The sequence below is a fragment of the Pelobates fuscus genome, chromosome 2 (genome assembly GCF_036172605.1).
Source record: "Pelobates fuscus isolate aPelFus1 chromosome 2, aPelFus1.pri, whole genome shotgun sequence".
Classification (NCBI taxonomy): domain Eukaryota; kingdom Metazoa; phylum Chordata; class Amphibia; order Anura; family Pelobatidae; genus Pelobates; species Pelobates fuscus.
This window is the reverse complement of record NC_086318.1, coordinates 8,625,565-8,639,521: the sequence shown is the minus strand read 5'-3', so window position 1 is coordinate 8,639,521 and position 13,957 is coordinate 8,625,565. Positions and strand designations below refer to the sequence as shown.

Sequence of the window (13,957 nt, the reverse complement as noted above, 5' to 3'; positions counted from 1 at the left end):
AATGAACTTTTGCACGGTATTCAAATTTTTCGAGTATCACCTGTACATGTGTTCAGTGGAACACATCGAGTAGTTTTATAAAATGGCAGCTGGGTGGGTTGGGCCTGATTGACTTCCTGAGTGGTCCTTGGAGCTCCGTGAGGAAATATGAATTTTAAATAGAAAGTTGGCAACTGAAGTTACAACTGATCTGATATACCTAGCGTGCTCAACATCTAATGTTTGGAGGTTCCAGCTAGTGGTAAGGCCTTTGTGAGGGAAGAGGCCTTTAGTCTCCCTGGAAATAGAGTCACAATGGTTGAGACCCTTTTCTCTAACTTGCCGGTGAGGGTTATCCTGGTGCTTATTATCCTTTTGTCCAGCTGGGTGCAATATCCCACCTAAAATGGTGGATACCACGCTCCTACTGAGTTATCTAGGTCTGCCCTTCAGTATGGAGAAGCCCAACAAAATATTTGTCTTCACTTCTTTGTATTGCTTTCTGGGCAAAGCTAGATAGCAGATTGTAACCCGCCACACTATTATTACCGACCACTAACGGTCCTCAGCGTTTATACCATTGCCTTCCTAGTCTAGTGATTCTGCTTGACAAAGAGGCCAGGCAGTGGCCCAGAAGCCTCTACAATCACTCTGGCTCGGCTAGTTCATCAACCCCCGTAGCCTGACATATATGTTACATTACAGTAACAGACATCGATATAACTCATAGACAATTGAGGCAAGACTTCCAATGACGGCTATGCTCTATCAAGGCTTGGAGTTGAGGTTCGGTTGGAGAGCTTGCCAGATCTTAGATGGGGGATCCTCAGACCTAGTCCAGCATTATTGGACTGTGCTATGCCTCTGGTAGGTAGGCTGAACGGGAACCGGTATTTATGCAGGTTTTCCACCAGGTGGATACTCCCCTAGGGGACCTGGTGGAAAACTGGGACACATATTGTACATTAGCCAATCACAGGGTTGAAGACATAAACACTCCTCTTTTACTGTACAGGACCCTCCTCTCTGTCCTGGAGATAATTGGGAAGTAACTCAATTATCTCTGAGGACAGAGGCCAAACTCCATTTTATACAGAGTAATAAAGATACATAATAATTCATAATACAAGAACTACCGAACACAATAGATACATTCAACACATCCCCAGATAGCTTGGATCTGAGCGCACATTTTTACCGAATGGCGCTCAGATCCTATACACACAGTTCAATCGCTATGGAGCCAAAGTCTTTCACATATTTTTTAGTTATACGAATGGGCTCCATGGCACAGCTATCTGGGATAAGTCTATTCGTGAGAAGAAACTATCGAACGGACCGGCGTTTGTATGCTGGAGAAATAGAAGAAGGGAGGTCGGCGGCTTCAGCGGTGTTCGTGAGAAACAGTGTCCGTTTTTAGTTCCATGAAATCGTCGACGAACACCGCTGAACATTCGTATGTCCAAGATGTCTGCCACCTCGTGGTCGGCATACGAACGACGACCACCCAGTCGGCATTCGACAACTAGGAAGTGTCTGCGGTTAACCACGTTAACCACATGGTGCACCTCTCTAGCAGGCTGCTCTTCTGCTCTTATATGTGACCCAATGACCTTTAATCGCTGTGGATGCAACCTTTACCTATATTATTGGATTTTTGTTATCATTATGTTATGCAGTATATTACAGCAGTAGTTGCCATACTTCTCAAACTGAGTTATTGTTCTGCATAACATTTGTTTTGTATGAGTAATACATGCTACAGCTTACCCATGTCCTCTCTGTAACTGAACAACCAAAAAAAAAATGGTGTCTGGGCTTAAACTAAGATGGTGGCAGGTTGTTTTTCTCAAGTTGATCTCAAAGCATGACTCAGTATACGCTGCCAATGCCATTGCGTTTAATGTATTTCAATAATAATAATAATGTCAGCTGTTCTGTTGTGGCATCAATCCCCGGATAAAAGTGACTTTCCACTGTTTAAAACAAGTTCATACTTGTACGCGGATTCTCCAACATAAGCCAACAACTTAATTGACTGGATAGCCTTGGGCAAGAGTGGCTGCTCTGCCACTTCGCACAGGGAATAATATCAAGTCTTGGGCCAAGGCCCACGTACTCAACCTAGTTCACCCTGACACAGTGCCACAAGTGTAAAGGTTTTGACCACATTCAGTCCCAGTGCACCTGGTCTTGAGCCTGTGTGCTAGAAGCTCCTTGACCAACAAAGCAGGTTAGTCAGCCTTGGGTCATAGTGCCAGCTGCTAAGCCTAGCATGTTGAAGCAGCATCTCAGGTAGCCTTGGGCCAGAGCACCAGGTGTTTCTTCAAGGATGACTACAGGGATCAATTCCTATGCACCCTGGCCAGTGCACCCTGATATCCAGTGATACAGATGTAAGGGTTTTTGTGCATGTGCGGTCCCAGTGCACCAGTTCAGCTGTAGTGGAATTCTCCACCCAAGACGAGACCCAACCAGTGTATGAGGCATTCACTGCACACCACCCCTGCAAACCAGGTAAATTGTAATCGGTTATGGTGGGTGGCCGCCTGCCCCTTTAGTGGACTGTGAGACTCAAGCACTACTATCACTGTGGTCCAGTCCAAGTGTGTCTCACATTGTGTTACCCGACAAGGTGATCATAACAACAGCAGGAGGAGCCTCCTACAGTATTTCTACAGCCTGTGTCTTTATAGATTGCGAAGCAGTACTAGGTATTATAGATGGGTTTTCTGCTGATGTTTTGTTGGGGCATGACCTGCGGGCAATGGTGAGTCAGTGTGTTCCCTGTAATGAAGCTGCTGTAATGACTAGTAACCAGGCCAAGTGAGCTGGTTAGGATAGCACCCCTCCATTCCATGGTCTCCAGGAGGATGGAGATAAATGTCAGAAACTGTGGTGTCAAGACCACCCCAGTCTGACCTTCTCTTTTTTGGAGGAGAAGTGTGACGAAAACAAATGATGTCCAAATAATGCATTTTTAGTTTATTGACAGAATGGACATGTGTCATTTACATATTGTTGGTATCCAAATAAATGCAACCAAATAGGCAATTAAATGTTTATTATTTTTAATAATAATTCCCTGGTACAGGAACAGGTCAAGGAAGAGCTAGGCCTGAGAGCCACAAGTACCTCTGTAAAGGCAGCAGTTGGGAGCTGGACGGGCATACGGGTCACTACCTGTTTGGGAGACTGAGGCTTGGGTAGAGGGGTCACAGCTGCCTGGAAGGAGGAGGCATTGGCAGATGGACTTGTGCTTTGAGACCAGCTTCGGGAAATATAGCATGACCCTGTCTCAAGTGTCAGAGTAGAAGGGAGGGTTGGAAGGAGAATAGTGTAAGAGGGAGGATGGGAGGGAGAGCAGTGTAAGGGGGGGGGGGGGGGAGAGCAGTGTAGTAGGGAGGGTGGGAGGGATAGCAGAATAAGAGGGAGGGTGGGAGAGCAGTGTAGGAGGAAACGTGGGAGGGAGAGCAGTGTAGGAGAGGGGTGGGAGGGAGAGCAGTGCAAGAGAGAGGGTGGGAAGGAGAGCAGTGTATGATAGGTGTGAGAGGGAGAGCAGTGTAGGAGGGAGGGCGGAAAGGAGAGCAGTGTAAAAGGGAGGGTGGCAAGGAGTGCAGTGTAAGAGGGGGTGGGAGGGAGAGCAGTGTAGGATGGTGGGCAAGAGGGAGAGCAGTGTAGAAAGGAGGGTGGGAGGGAGAGCAGTGTAGAAAGGAGGGTGGGAGGGAGAGCAGTGTAGGAGGTGAGGTCGGAGGATTGAGCCAACTTCCCCTTGCAGGCTCACAAATACTGTCTCTTACCACCATGACCACTTCAATCACTGCAGTAGTCATGGTGGTTTGAGTAACCCTTTAAAATGAAAGTCCGCCACTCTGTAAATATGTCTCGGTGACTCTCCGCAGACTCCCCGATCCACTTGCAGTAAGAGCTGCGTACCAGGATACAGGAAAGTCGCTCTGGAAGGACAGCCCAAGTGCTGCTATGATTGCATCCTGTGCTCAGAGGGACAGATCTCCAACATAACTGGTCAGTATAACCTCGTCTGTTACCATGCTTTGCGGATAAGATTCTAGTTAGAACACAAGAATTGTGATTAAAGGGACTGAGCACCAAACCTTTAACTTAATGAAGCAGTTTTGGTATATAGATCATGCCCATACTGTCTCATTGCTCAATTCTCTGCGATTTAGGAGTTACATCACTTAGTTTATACAGCCCTAGTCACACCTCTCCTGGCTGAGACTCACACAGCCTTCCTACACACTTACTGAAATGGACTAAATTGTTTTTGCTTCCCTTTTTGTACAGTGTGTTTAATTTAGAATTTCTTATCTCCTGCTATGGATAATGGCCTGTTAGAGCCTTCGGCAGCACCTGTGTGTGATTAAAATTTAATTAACTGAGCAGGAAATTAAAACCTTTAAAGTAAACACACTATCTGAATTTGAATGAAAATTAAACCATTTTATTTTGTGCAGGCTGTGTCAGTCACAGCCGGGGGAGGTGTGGCTAGGGCTGCATAAACAGAAATAAAAGTTATTTAACTGCTTAATTAAATTAAACTTGTTATGGTGCTTAAAGTATCCATTTAAATATATTGACAAACATATATATATATATATATACAATGGGGTGGATAACATGTATATCTTCAGCTCTGTAGAACTACATTTCCCATTATGCTTTGATGCTGCCCCTACACACACAGATGTAGCTTACAAACCTATACTTTGGTTAGAGAGAACCAGTTAACTGGTTGATCACTATTGTCGTTTATATATAATGGTGGACTGACGGGAGTTGTTGCGTAGAGTTACTGATGTCGTTGTTTACATACCTCATGGTGTACCTGCTACTCCATCCTGACTCTACGGTGCCTCGTTCACTGGCCGGCTGCAAGGGACCCCGGGCACCTCAGCCAAATACACTGCTATATACTGTGATAAAATGCATGGTGTGATCAGTGAAGGAGTCTATATTTGCCCTAGATTTCTAGAGAAGCATATGACATTTAACCCCAGGGGGGTATGTGTGGTATGCAAGATAAAATAATGTTTAGATGTGGGCCCCAGGGCGGGCCGGTGCTCCACTCCACAGTTTAAAAGTAACTGGGAGACATGAGGTCTAGGTCAGGAATGCAAGCTGTCTCCAACCCATTGCTCAGCTGCAATGAATCTCTTTGTCGTGTTCCTCAAACCACTCCTGAACAATCATTGCAGTCAGTGTGGCAAGGAGCATTATCCTGCCAACAGAGGCCACTGCCTTTAGGGAACACCATTGCCAAAAGGGGGTATACATGGTCTGCAACAATCTCTAGGTAGGTGTTCATCCACGTGATTGTCAGGACCCAAGGTTTCCCAGCAGAACATTGACCAGAGCATAACACTGCCTCTGTCACCCTGCTTTCTTCCCAAAGTGCATCCTGCTGCCATCTCTTCTACAGGTAAACAATACACACACTCGGCCATCCACCTGATAAAAAAAAAATGTGATTCATCAGACCAGGCAACCTTCTTTGATTGCTCCATGGTCCAGTTATGATGCTCTCGTCCCCATTGAAGGTTATTACGGTAACCCAGGTATGAAAGGGGTTAAAACCGTTTAGGATACTCCTTTCCCGAATGCGAAGGCAACTACCGATCACTCCAATCAGACAAGGCTCCGTATTGAGGGTCAGCAGGAATCGGGTTTAATATGGGCTACCTGCCCGGTATTTATGCAGGTTTTCCACCAGGTGGATACTCCCCTAGGGGACCTGGTGGAAAACTGGGACACATATTGTACATTAGCCAATCACAGGGTTGAAGACATAAACACTCCTCTTTTACTGTACAGGACCCTCCTCTCTGTCCTGGAGATAATTGAGAAGTAACTCAATTATCTCTGAGGACAGAGGCCAAACTCCATTTTATACAGAGTAATAAAAATACATAATAATATATAATACAAGAACTACCGAACACAATAGATACATTCAACACATCCCCAGATAGCTTGGATCTGAGCGCACATTATTACCGAATGGCGCTCAGATCCTATACACACAGTTCAATCGCTATGGAGCCAAAGTCTTTCACATAGTCTTTAGTTATACGAATGGGCTCCACGGCACAGCTATCTGGGATAAGTCTATTCGTGTGAAGAAACTATCGAACGGACCGGCGTTTGTATGCTGGAGAAATAGAAGAAGGGAGGTCGGCGGCTTCAGCGGTGTTCGTGAGAAACAGTGTCCGTTTTTAGTTCCATGAAATCGTCGACGAACACCGCTGAACATTCGTATGTCCAAGATGTCTGCCACCTCGTGGTCGGCATACGAACGACGACCACCCAGTCGGCATTCGACAACTAGGAAGTGTCTGCGGTTAACCACGTTCTAATGAGGCCAAGAGGTTAACCAGCAGCACACTTCCAGGCTGGGTGGCCAGCCGTTCGGTGAATTGTTCGGTATAAAAGAAACAAGCGTGGGGGCTGTACAGACAGGGAAATAACCGAACAAACAGACGAATGAGGAAACAATGAAAGTATTTCACAGGCAGTTGGGTCTGTGACAAAGGTGCTTTCATCGGTGGACAGGGGTCAACATGGGAAATCAGCCGGTCTGCATCCCCATATGCAGCAAGCTGTGAAGCATTGTGTTTTCTGACAATTTTCTATCGTGGGCAGCATTACGTTTTTTTTTTAGCAATTTCAGCTACAGTAGCTCTTCTGTGTGATCGAACCAGACAGACTAGTCTTTTCTTCCCACATGCATCAATGAGCCTTGGGCGCCCATGACCTTGATGCCAGTTCACCGGTTGTCCTTTTTTGCATCACTTTTGGTAGGTACTAACCAATGCGTACCAGGAGTAACCCTAAGACTTGCTCTACCCATCACTATTTGGCCCTTGTGAAAGTCACTCCGATCTTTTTGCTTGCCCATTTTTCCTGCTTCCAAAACATGAAATTCAAGAACTGACTTTTCACTTGCTGCCTAATATATCCCACCCCTTGACAGGCGCCATTGTAACAATATAATCAGTGTTTATTCACATCACTAGTCAGTGTTTGTTTTTCTGACATTCTTTATTTTTGTCTTGCTACTGTATATTATTACATTTACATCACAGCAACACAACAGTCAGTTCAAGTGGACAATGCCATTTTAGTAGCATTGGACATGCCTTGTACTCAGCACCTTTTTTTTAGAAAAAAAATTGAAAACAATAATTGTAGCGGAGAGGTAGTATAATCCACAATATCTCCGCTGGTAGACAGGAACAGCATAGAATAATCCAGGCAAATCAATACAGCAGACAATAATCCCGGTAGCGTTGTCCCAAGAACTAGACGACACATAGGCTGGGAGTCAACTGCGGTTTTAATCACAAGTCACAGTATTTATGTGGTTCCCCATGCAAGGGGTTTCCTTACTGACTTTACCGGGGTTGTACAGTAGGGGACTACATGGGGAACTTAACAACTAAGACATTTCTCCCACCATGTACTGCTGTACGAGAGGGATACTCCCACTAGAATATCCAGTTAAGTGGATTATCCCTCCGTGCAGTAGAACTGGCTTTTTACACAAAAATATATAACATTATTCATGCTATTATACCGAATGACTGTTCAGCAGATAGCTGGGGTCTGAGCGCATACTTAGTGAACGTACCACTCAGATCCCAGCACAATTAGCTGAACGCCGCAAGAAATACACTTAAACATACATTTTTCACCAAAGGCACGAATAGACAAGCAGGGATAAAATACCAGAAGACCGGTGCTCCCGAAAGACAGTTCCAGGCACTCAATGACAAAATGCCGCTTGGCTAGCAAAGGATCCAAGATGGCCGACCACCGCGTGGTCAGTATCCGAACGGCGGCCACCCTGAACATCCATTAACTACCGAAATATACAATGTTGCAATACTTAATGGGAGCCACATGACCTCCTGTGTGTGGTCTCCCATTCGGTAGTTTGTTTGTTTCACGAACAGTGTTGAAATTCACTGTTCGTGAAACTACTGTATGAATGCTGGTGGCTTTCGTGCCGCCAGCATACAAATGCTCTCGTTCGCATCAAATGCAGACAATTGAATATACCCAGTTTAGATAGCCATAAAGCTACAACATCACATTAATTGAAATACAGTCTTAAATAAACATAATATTTTCTGTATCAGGTACATTATCATGCTAGGATCACCATGGGTTGATGTAAGGCTGCTCACGGCAGACATTATACATGTGATACGTATCATGGGTTAATTCCTTACATAAGGGAGAGATTATGAGATATAAAACCAGCTCAATGGGCTGTCAGGGATACAATGAAGAGCCAGAAAATAAAAAAATACATAACAAGAGGGATTGATTTTAATGTTGTGATTGATGAGTGTATGAATATAAAGTGGGTTCTGGGAGAACATGAAGAGACATAAGAAGGGGTGGGAGGGTGTGCATGGTGGAAAGAGATGCAGCATGGAGGGTACAGAGAGTACGGTTTGGGGGGTTCTCATTGGGGATCTAATGGTAATGAGTATGGTAATGCAGAGTATAAATGACAGACACACAATCACTGATGGAAACATCACATACTGGGGGAGGAGGTCCAAATGATTTCCTGCTCCACGCCTATTAGAATCGTTTTAAATAGGTAGAAAGTTAGACTAAGCAAGGACATGCACCTTTTTAAAAGTAACAGTGGACAAGTGTAGAACTGGTGATGTCTTTCCACCACCTGAGTTCTGTGATGGTGATAAGGATCCCCTCCATCCACGTGATCCGAATGTCCCTTTAGGTTTTTTAGCTGTGCACCAAAACTAAAATCAAACACCCTCAATAGAAGAAACTAAAAACATGACGGAAGATGTCCCAGCATCTAGAGTACTATAACTGCCTATTTTATTTTTTGAGAAAATGACCCCTTCAGCCCCGGTGGTAAAAATTAGCCTTTGCCCGTTTTAACTAGAGTGCTAGAGGGTTGGGTCATTCACCTATGATCATGTGTGCACACGAAATGCATACATTTGCATTGAATTCCCTGGTATAATAAAAAAATATATTTTTGTACCTCCTAATGGAGGCTGCAATGCAGATTATTTACATTTAAAAGAAGAAAAGTTGTTACAACAGATAAGAACCATTTCTCACAGTTCGGATAGTAAGTTCTTTTGCATTGGCAGCCAACCGATTTACAAATAGTTGGGCCATCTTAGCCAGCTTGGCATGCATGAATTTCAGTGTAACCCGGAGGCAGTATTTATTAAGTTCACTTTACATTTTAAGCTGTAAATTGACCACTGATTTAGTATTACAAGGTTATTGACAAGGCAACATAAGTAACATGAGTAATGAGTAATATGTATTTTTAATTTCCAGATGCAGATAATTGCTTTAAGTGTCCGGAGGACCATTGGCCTGATAAAAGTAGAGCTATGTGTATTCCAAGAAGCATTGAATTCCTTTCCTTTGATGATCCACTAGGTGGTGGCATGGCTGCTGTTTCACTTTTCTTTACAATGCTCACCCTTGCAGTATTATGTATCTTCAGAAAACATAATGACACGCCAGTTGTGAAAGCCAATAACCAGAACCTTAGCTACATCCTTCTCCTGTCCCTGGCTCTGTGTTTCCTGTCTGCTCTGCTTTTCATCGGACGTCCTTTGACGATCACCTGCCAGCTCCGACAAGCAGCTTTTGGAATTATTTTTACTATTGCTGTTTCCTGTGTTTTAGCAAAAACTTTTACAGTTATCATTGCTTTCAGTGCTACAAGACCCAACAGCAGATTGCGGAACTGGGTCGGAACCCGAGTATCTTCTAGCATCGTCATCCTGGGGACATTCGGTGAGGTTGTGATATGCATTGTGTGGTTGGTTTGGGCTCCTCCATTTCAAGACTATGACACCCAATCAATGCGTGACAAAATAATTATACAATGTAACGAAGGGTCTGTCATGCTGTTCTACTTGGCAATTGGGTACATGGGGTTTCTAGCCATGTTGAGTTTTATGCTGGCATTTATGGCAAGAAAACTTCCCAACACGTTCAACGAAGCTCAGTATATCACCTTCAGCATGCTCCTGGTCTGTAGTGTCTGGATCTTGTTCATCCCGGTCTATCTTAGTACCAGAGGCAAATATACGGTGGTCGTGGAGATCTTCACAATTGTGGCCTCAAGTATGGGACTTCTGTGCTGTATCTTCATCCCTAAATGTTACATTATTCTACTGAGATCTGATCTAAACACAAAAAAAAAACTTTTAAACATCAAACAATAACTTCATCATTATCATGATGACAACTCTTACTGTCCTGGGAGGTTTCTGCGTAGGGATTTAGAAATTTGAGCACAATTTAATATATTTTTTATTTTATACTCTGTTATCTTGTTATATGAATTAGCAGTGATGCAGGTACAGATCTTGGTGGATTGCACTAAAACACAATATTAAAATTCAACACAATATGCCCATCAAACAAACCTGTTTTATCATTTCAAAGATAATTCTAAACTCAAACAGTAAATCTACAGGTTAGTTTTCAGCACACGGCTGAAAATGAGCAATTGCAATTGGTGGTGATTCTATTTACATCATTAAATAAATTATGCAACCACTGGGAAGCCATGCCCAGAATTTCACACTGCTTGTTTGCCTGGCCTCCTTTGTGATATGACTACACAAAAGCAAATATTTGTGATTAAAAGAAATAACATTTAAAACAAGTAGTAATGTGTACAAAATGCCAACGTATTGACAATCACATATCCATGACTTATCAATGGAGGAATGATAAAGTATAATGGCCAAGTTCCCAGGCTGAAATAGGAAATATTAACGAACATATGAAATTCTACCAGCTGGTATCTTACCGAGCATGTGGTAGTCCAAGTCTAGCAATTATTGCTTGCCACAGGAAGAAGTGTAAATACTAATACACCTATATCAAATAGGGAAATAGCAAGCTAAAAAGATAAAGTAAACCAAAGTATATATATATATATATAAAAATAATGAATAGCTTGATAATGGAAAAAGAAATAAATGAACTAAAGTATATACAGAAGGGTGAATGTGATAATCACTAAAGTGTGTTGATCGTAATGAGGTTCTGTTCAGAACTTTTCAGAAACCTTCATCTAGTGATGTATTATCTATGATCATATATTTAGTGTACTAACTATCAGATTTTATGTGCAGCGTCCCATATCGCTTGGCACTAAGTTCACTAGTATTTCAGAGACTTGTGATTCTATCTTTTCCTTTTAGGCTCCAGCTAGGACACGTTGTATCTTGACAAACAAACCTGCCACAATACAGAGACTAACTGTATATAGCCCATGTGAATTGCAAAACGTCGCTTGGCACACAGTTCACTACTATTTCAGTTCTATTTAGTGATTTGTTACAAGATCCCTCTTTTTTATGCTACAGCTATGTTACTTTGTATCTTTACAACAAACCTGCCACAATACAGAGACCAACTGTATATAGCCCATGTGAATTCACACATCACTAGATGAAGGTTTCTGAAAACTTTTGAACAGAACCTCATTTATTTCTTTTTCCATTATCAAGCTATTCCTTTTTTTTTTTATATATATATATACTTAGGTTTACTTTATCTTTTTAGCTTGCTATTTCCCTATTTGATATAGGTCTATTAGTATTTACACTTCTTCCTGTGGCAAGCAATAATTGCTAGACTTTATGGACTACCACATGCTCGGTAAGATACCAGCTGGTAGAATTCCATATGTTCGTTAATATTGTCCATTATACTTTATCATTTCTCCATTGATAAGTCACGGATATGTGATTGTCAATACGTTGGCATTTTGTACACATTACTACTTATGAATAGAATTCCTCTTTAGGACATTCAGACTCTAATTTTATAATTACTAATAAAAGTTAAATTTTAAGGGCACTCACCTTCTCTTTTCTACTAACTTCTTTAGTTTCTGGGTTAACCCCAATACGAGTACCCCTTAAGCTTCCTCTTTCTCGCATTACTTTTTCAACATTTAAAACAAATACATTGAAACCCAACAAGCTGCTTTTAGTTAACCAGTTCATCAACTTGCCTCGAGGGATCTGATAATCCACCAGCAAATAATAGGACCATACTTTGCTTATCACGAAAGGGTGAAGACTAGGGCGATCACCCAATGATAAGGTTCTTATTTAGAATTTGAGGTAGTTAGTCGGGGGGCAGTTCGGAATGTGTACTATAGAGTAACATCTTCTCTCCATTTATTCAAATTAGGTAAATAATGCTGGACACTAGTTTCCCCAAAAATGGATATTGATCCGACCTGGGAAGATCGAGCAATGGATCAAATACTGAAGTATTAACCTTGAAACAGGAAGCTATCCAGTCTCGCACATATCATATTATAATGATTACGTGGACATCCCAAGAAACTTCTCCAATTTAATTTGATCTTTAGAAAAATATAGAGATGCACAACTCTGAACATATATATTTTAAATAGTGTTGTTATAAGGACCAAGCATTATGTATTTATTAAAATGCCCCCCAAGTAAAGTTAACTCATATTCGTTGTTCAATGATGTCACGATATAGTGATTAATTCTCTCGTTTTTAGAACTTGCTAATTTCTTCCCTGATTGCTCGAGTATCGAATCCCCCTGTTGTGCCTTGTCATGAGTAACCTTGTTCCATTGCAGCTTTTCTTCATGTCGGCCCAAAGTAACCCATTTGGGCTACACTTCTCATCATTGGCTTCAGATCCTGACTCTCGTTTCTGGCTACTCTCAGCGCTGTGGAATATGTTGGCGCTATCAAAATGTTATTGTAATCTTGTGGATTACCTTAATCCCTGGCTGTAGACCATACCCTTGCATGTTTGCTATTGTCCTGTGTTAATGAGTTTAAGTTATCCTTAATAGTCTATTGTGTAAGTGTCAGTCTATGCCAAGTAAAGTAAAATTATTTCATTTGCCGTTTAAACTATTTTGTCATCCAATCGTTGCGCACTATTTCACCATCACTACCAGGGATCGCGACAATATATGATAAATACAGCGAGCATCACACAACTGATAAATATTGTTGGTTTATGTTTTACGGACGTGCTTGTTATGTATAATACATCCTCAGCAGAAATATTAAAATATTGAGTTGATGGAAGTTCTTGCTATACCAATATCTTCTATGGTTAAAGTGTTACCATGACCAGCTCAGTGATTTGAAGTGGTCATGGTGCCCGGTAACCCTGGTAACCCCTTGGCTGCCAGATTGTCACTTCCCAGTGATGTCACTTCCAGTCCCATCACTGGGCATCATTAACCAGTCTGGAATGTGAGTTCTGTGCCGGATAATGTCTGTGCATGTTCAACGCACAGAGGATCATTCATTGGCTGAGAGAGCTTAGCTAACGTTCTCAGTCAATGAAAGACTGGCAGGATTGGCGTCCGACCTCTGCAGCTCTACATGTTAGAAGGCTCAGCGCCCTGTAGGACCCGGGTAAGAGGGTATATCATTACAAACCGGTTGCCCCATTACTGGTGAATGGGGCCAGGGTACTCTTGGCATCATAACCCTGACATGCTTGGAGTAAGCATGTAACACAGAATCCTGGCCGGGCTCTCAGGGTTAGCTCCCTGCACACACGGGGTCCGTTAGTGCCACCTACATTTGGATGCATGCTTTATCCCCCTTTTTAGTTTCTGTTTCTCCCTCTTCCCCCTCCCCCAGCCTCCCGCCCTTCTACAATTTTAAAATGTTTGTAACCTTTTCAAACATCTTTTCAATAAAAAACATTTGAGTAGAATTCAGTTAATTTAAAATTTTTGACCAGGGAAATGGAAACAGAGCTGACTTTTTCTAGTTTGGCTATTTTGTCCTCACATTTTAATTCACTTTGAATTCTCACTTCAGTGGATGATCCGGTACATAGGAACATACATTGCTTGAATGTCTCCCTGTGAATTATAGAAGATCCCGTGTTAACAATGTCACATGTATG

General features: G+C 42.4%; 1 protein-coding gene across 1 annotated transcript; it reads left to right on the top strand.

Annotated features, from left to right (window-relative positions):
- The first annotated feature begins 294 nt into the window (after nucleotides 1-294).
- LOC134585910 (vomeronasal type-2 receptor 26-like) lies at nucleotides 295-10,241 on the top strand. Its single transcript, XM_063441393.1, has 3 exons — nucleotides 295-324; nucleotides 3,882-4,005; nucleotides 9,340-10,241. The coding sequence occupies exons 1-3, from the start codon at nucleotides 295-297 to the stop codon at nucleotides 10,239-10,241; spliced, it is 1,056 nt and encodes a 351-aa protein (XP_063297463.1).
- Nucleotides 10,242-13,957: the final 3,716 nt, after the last annotated feature.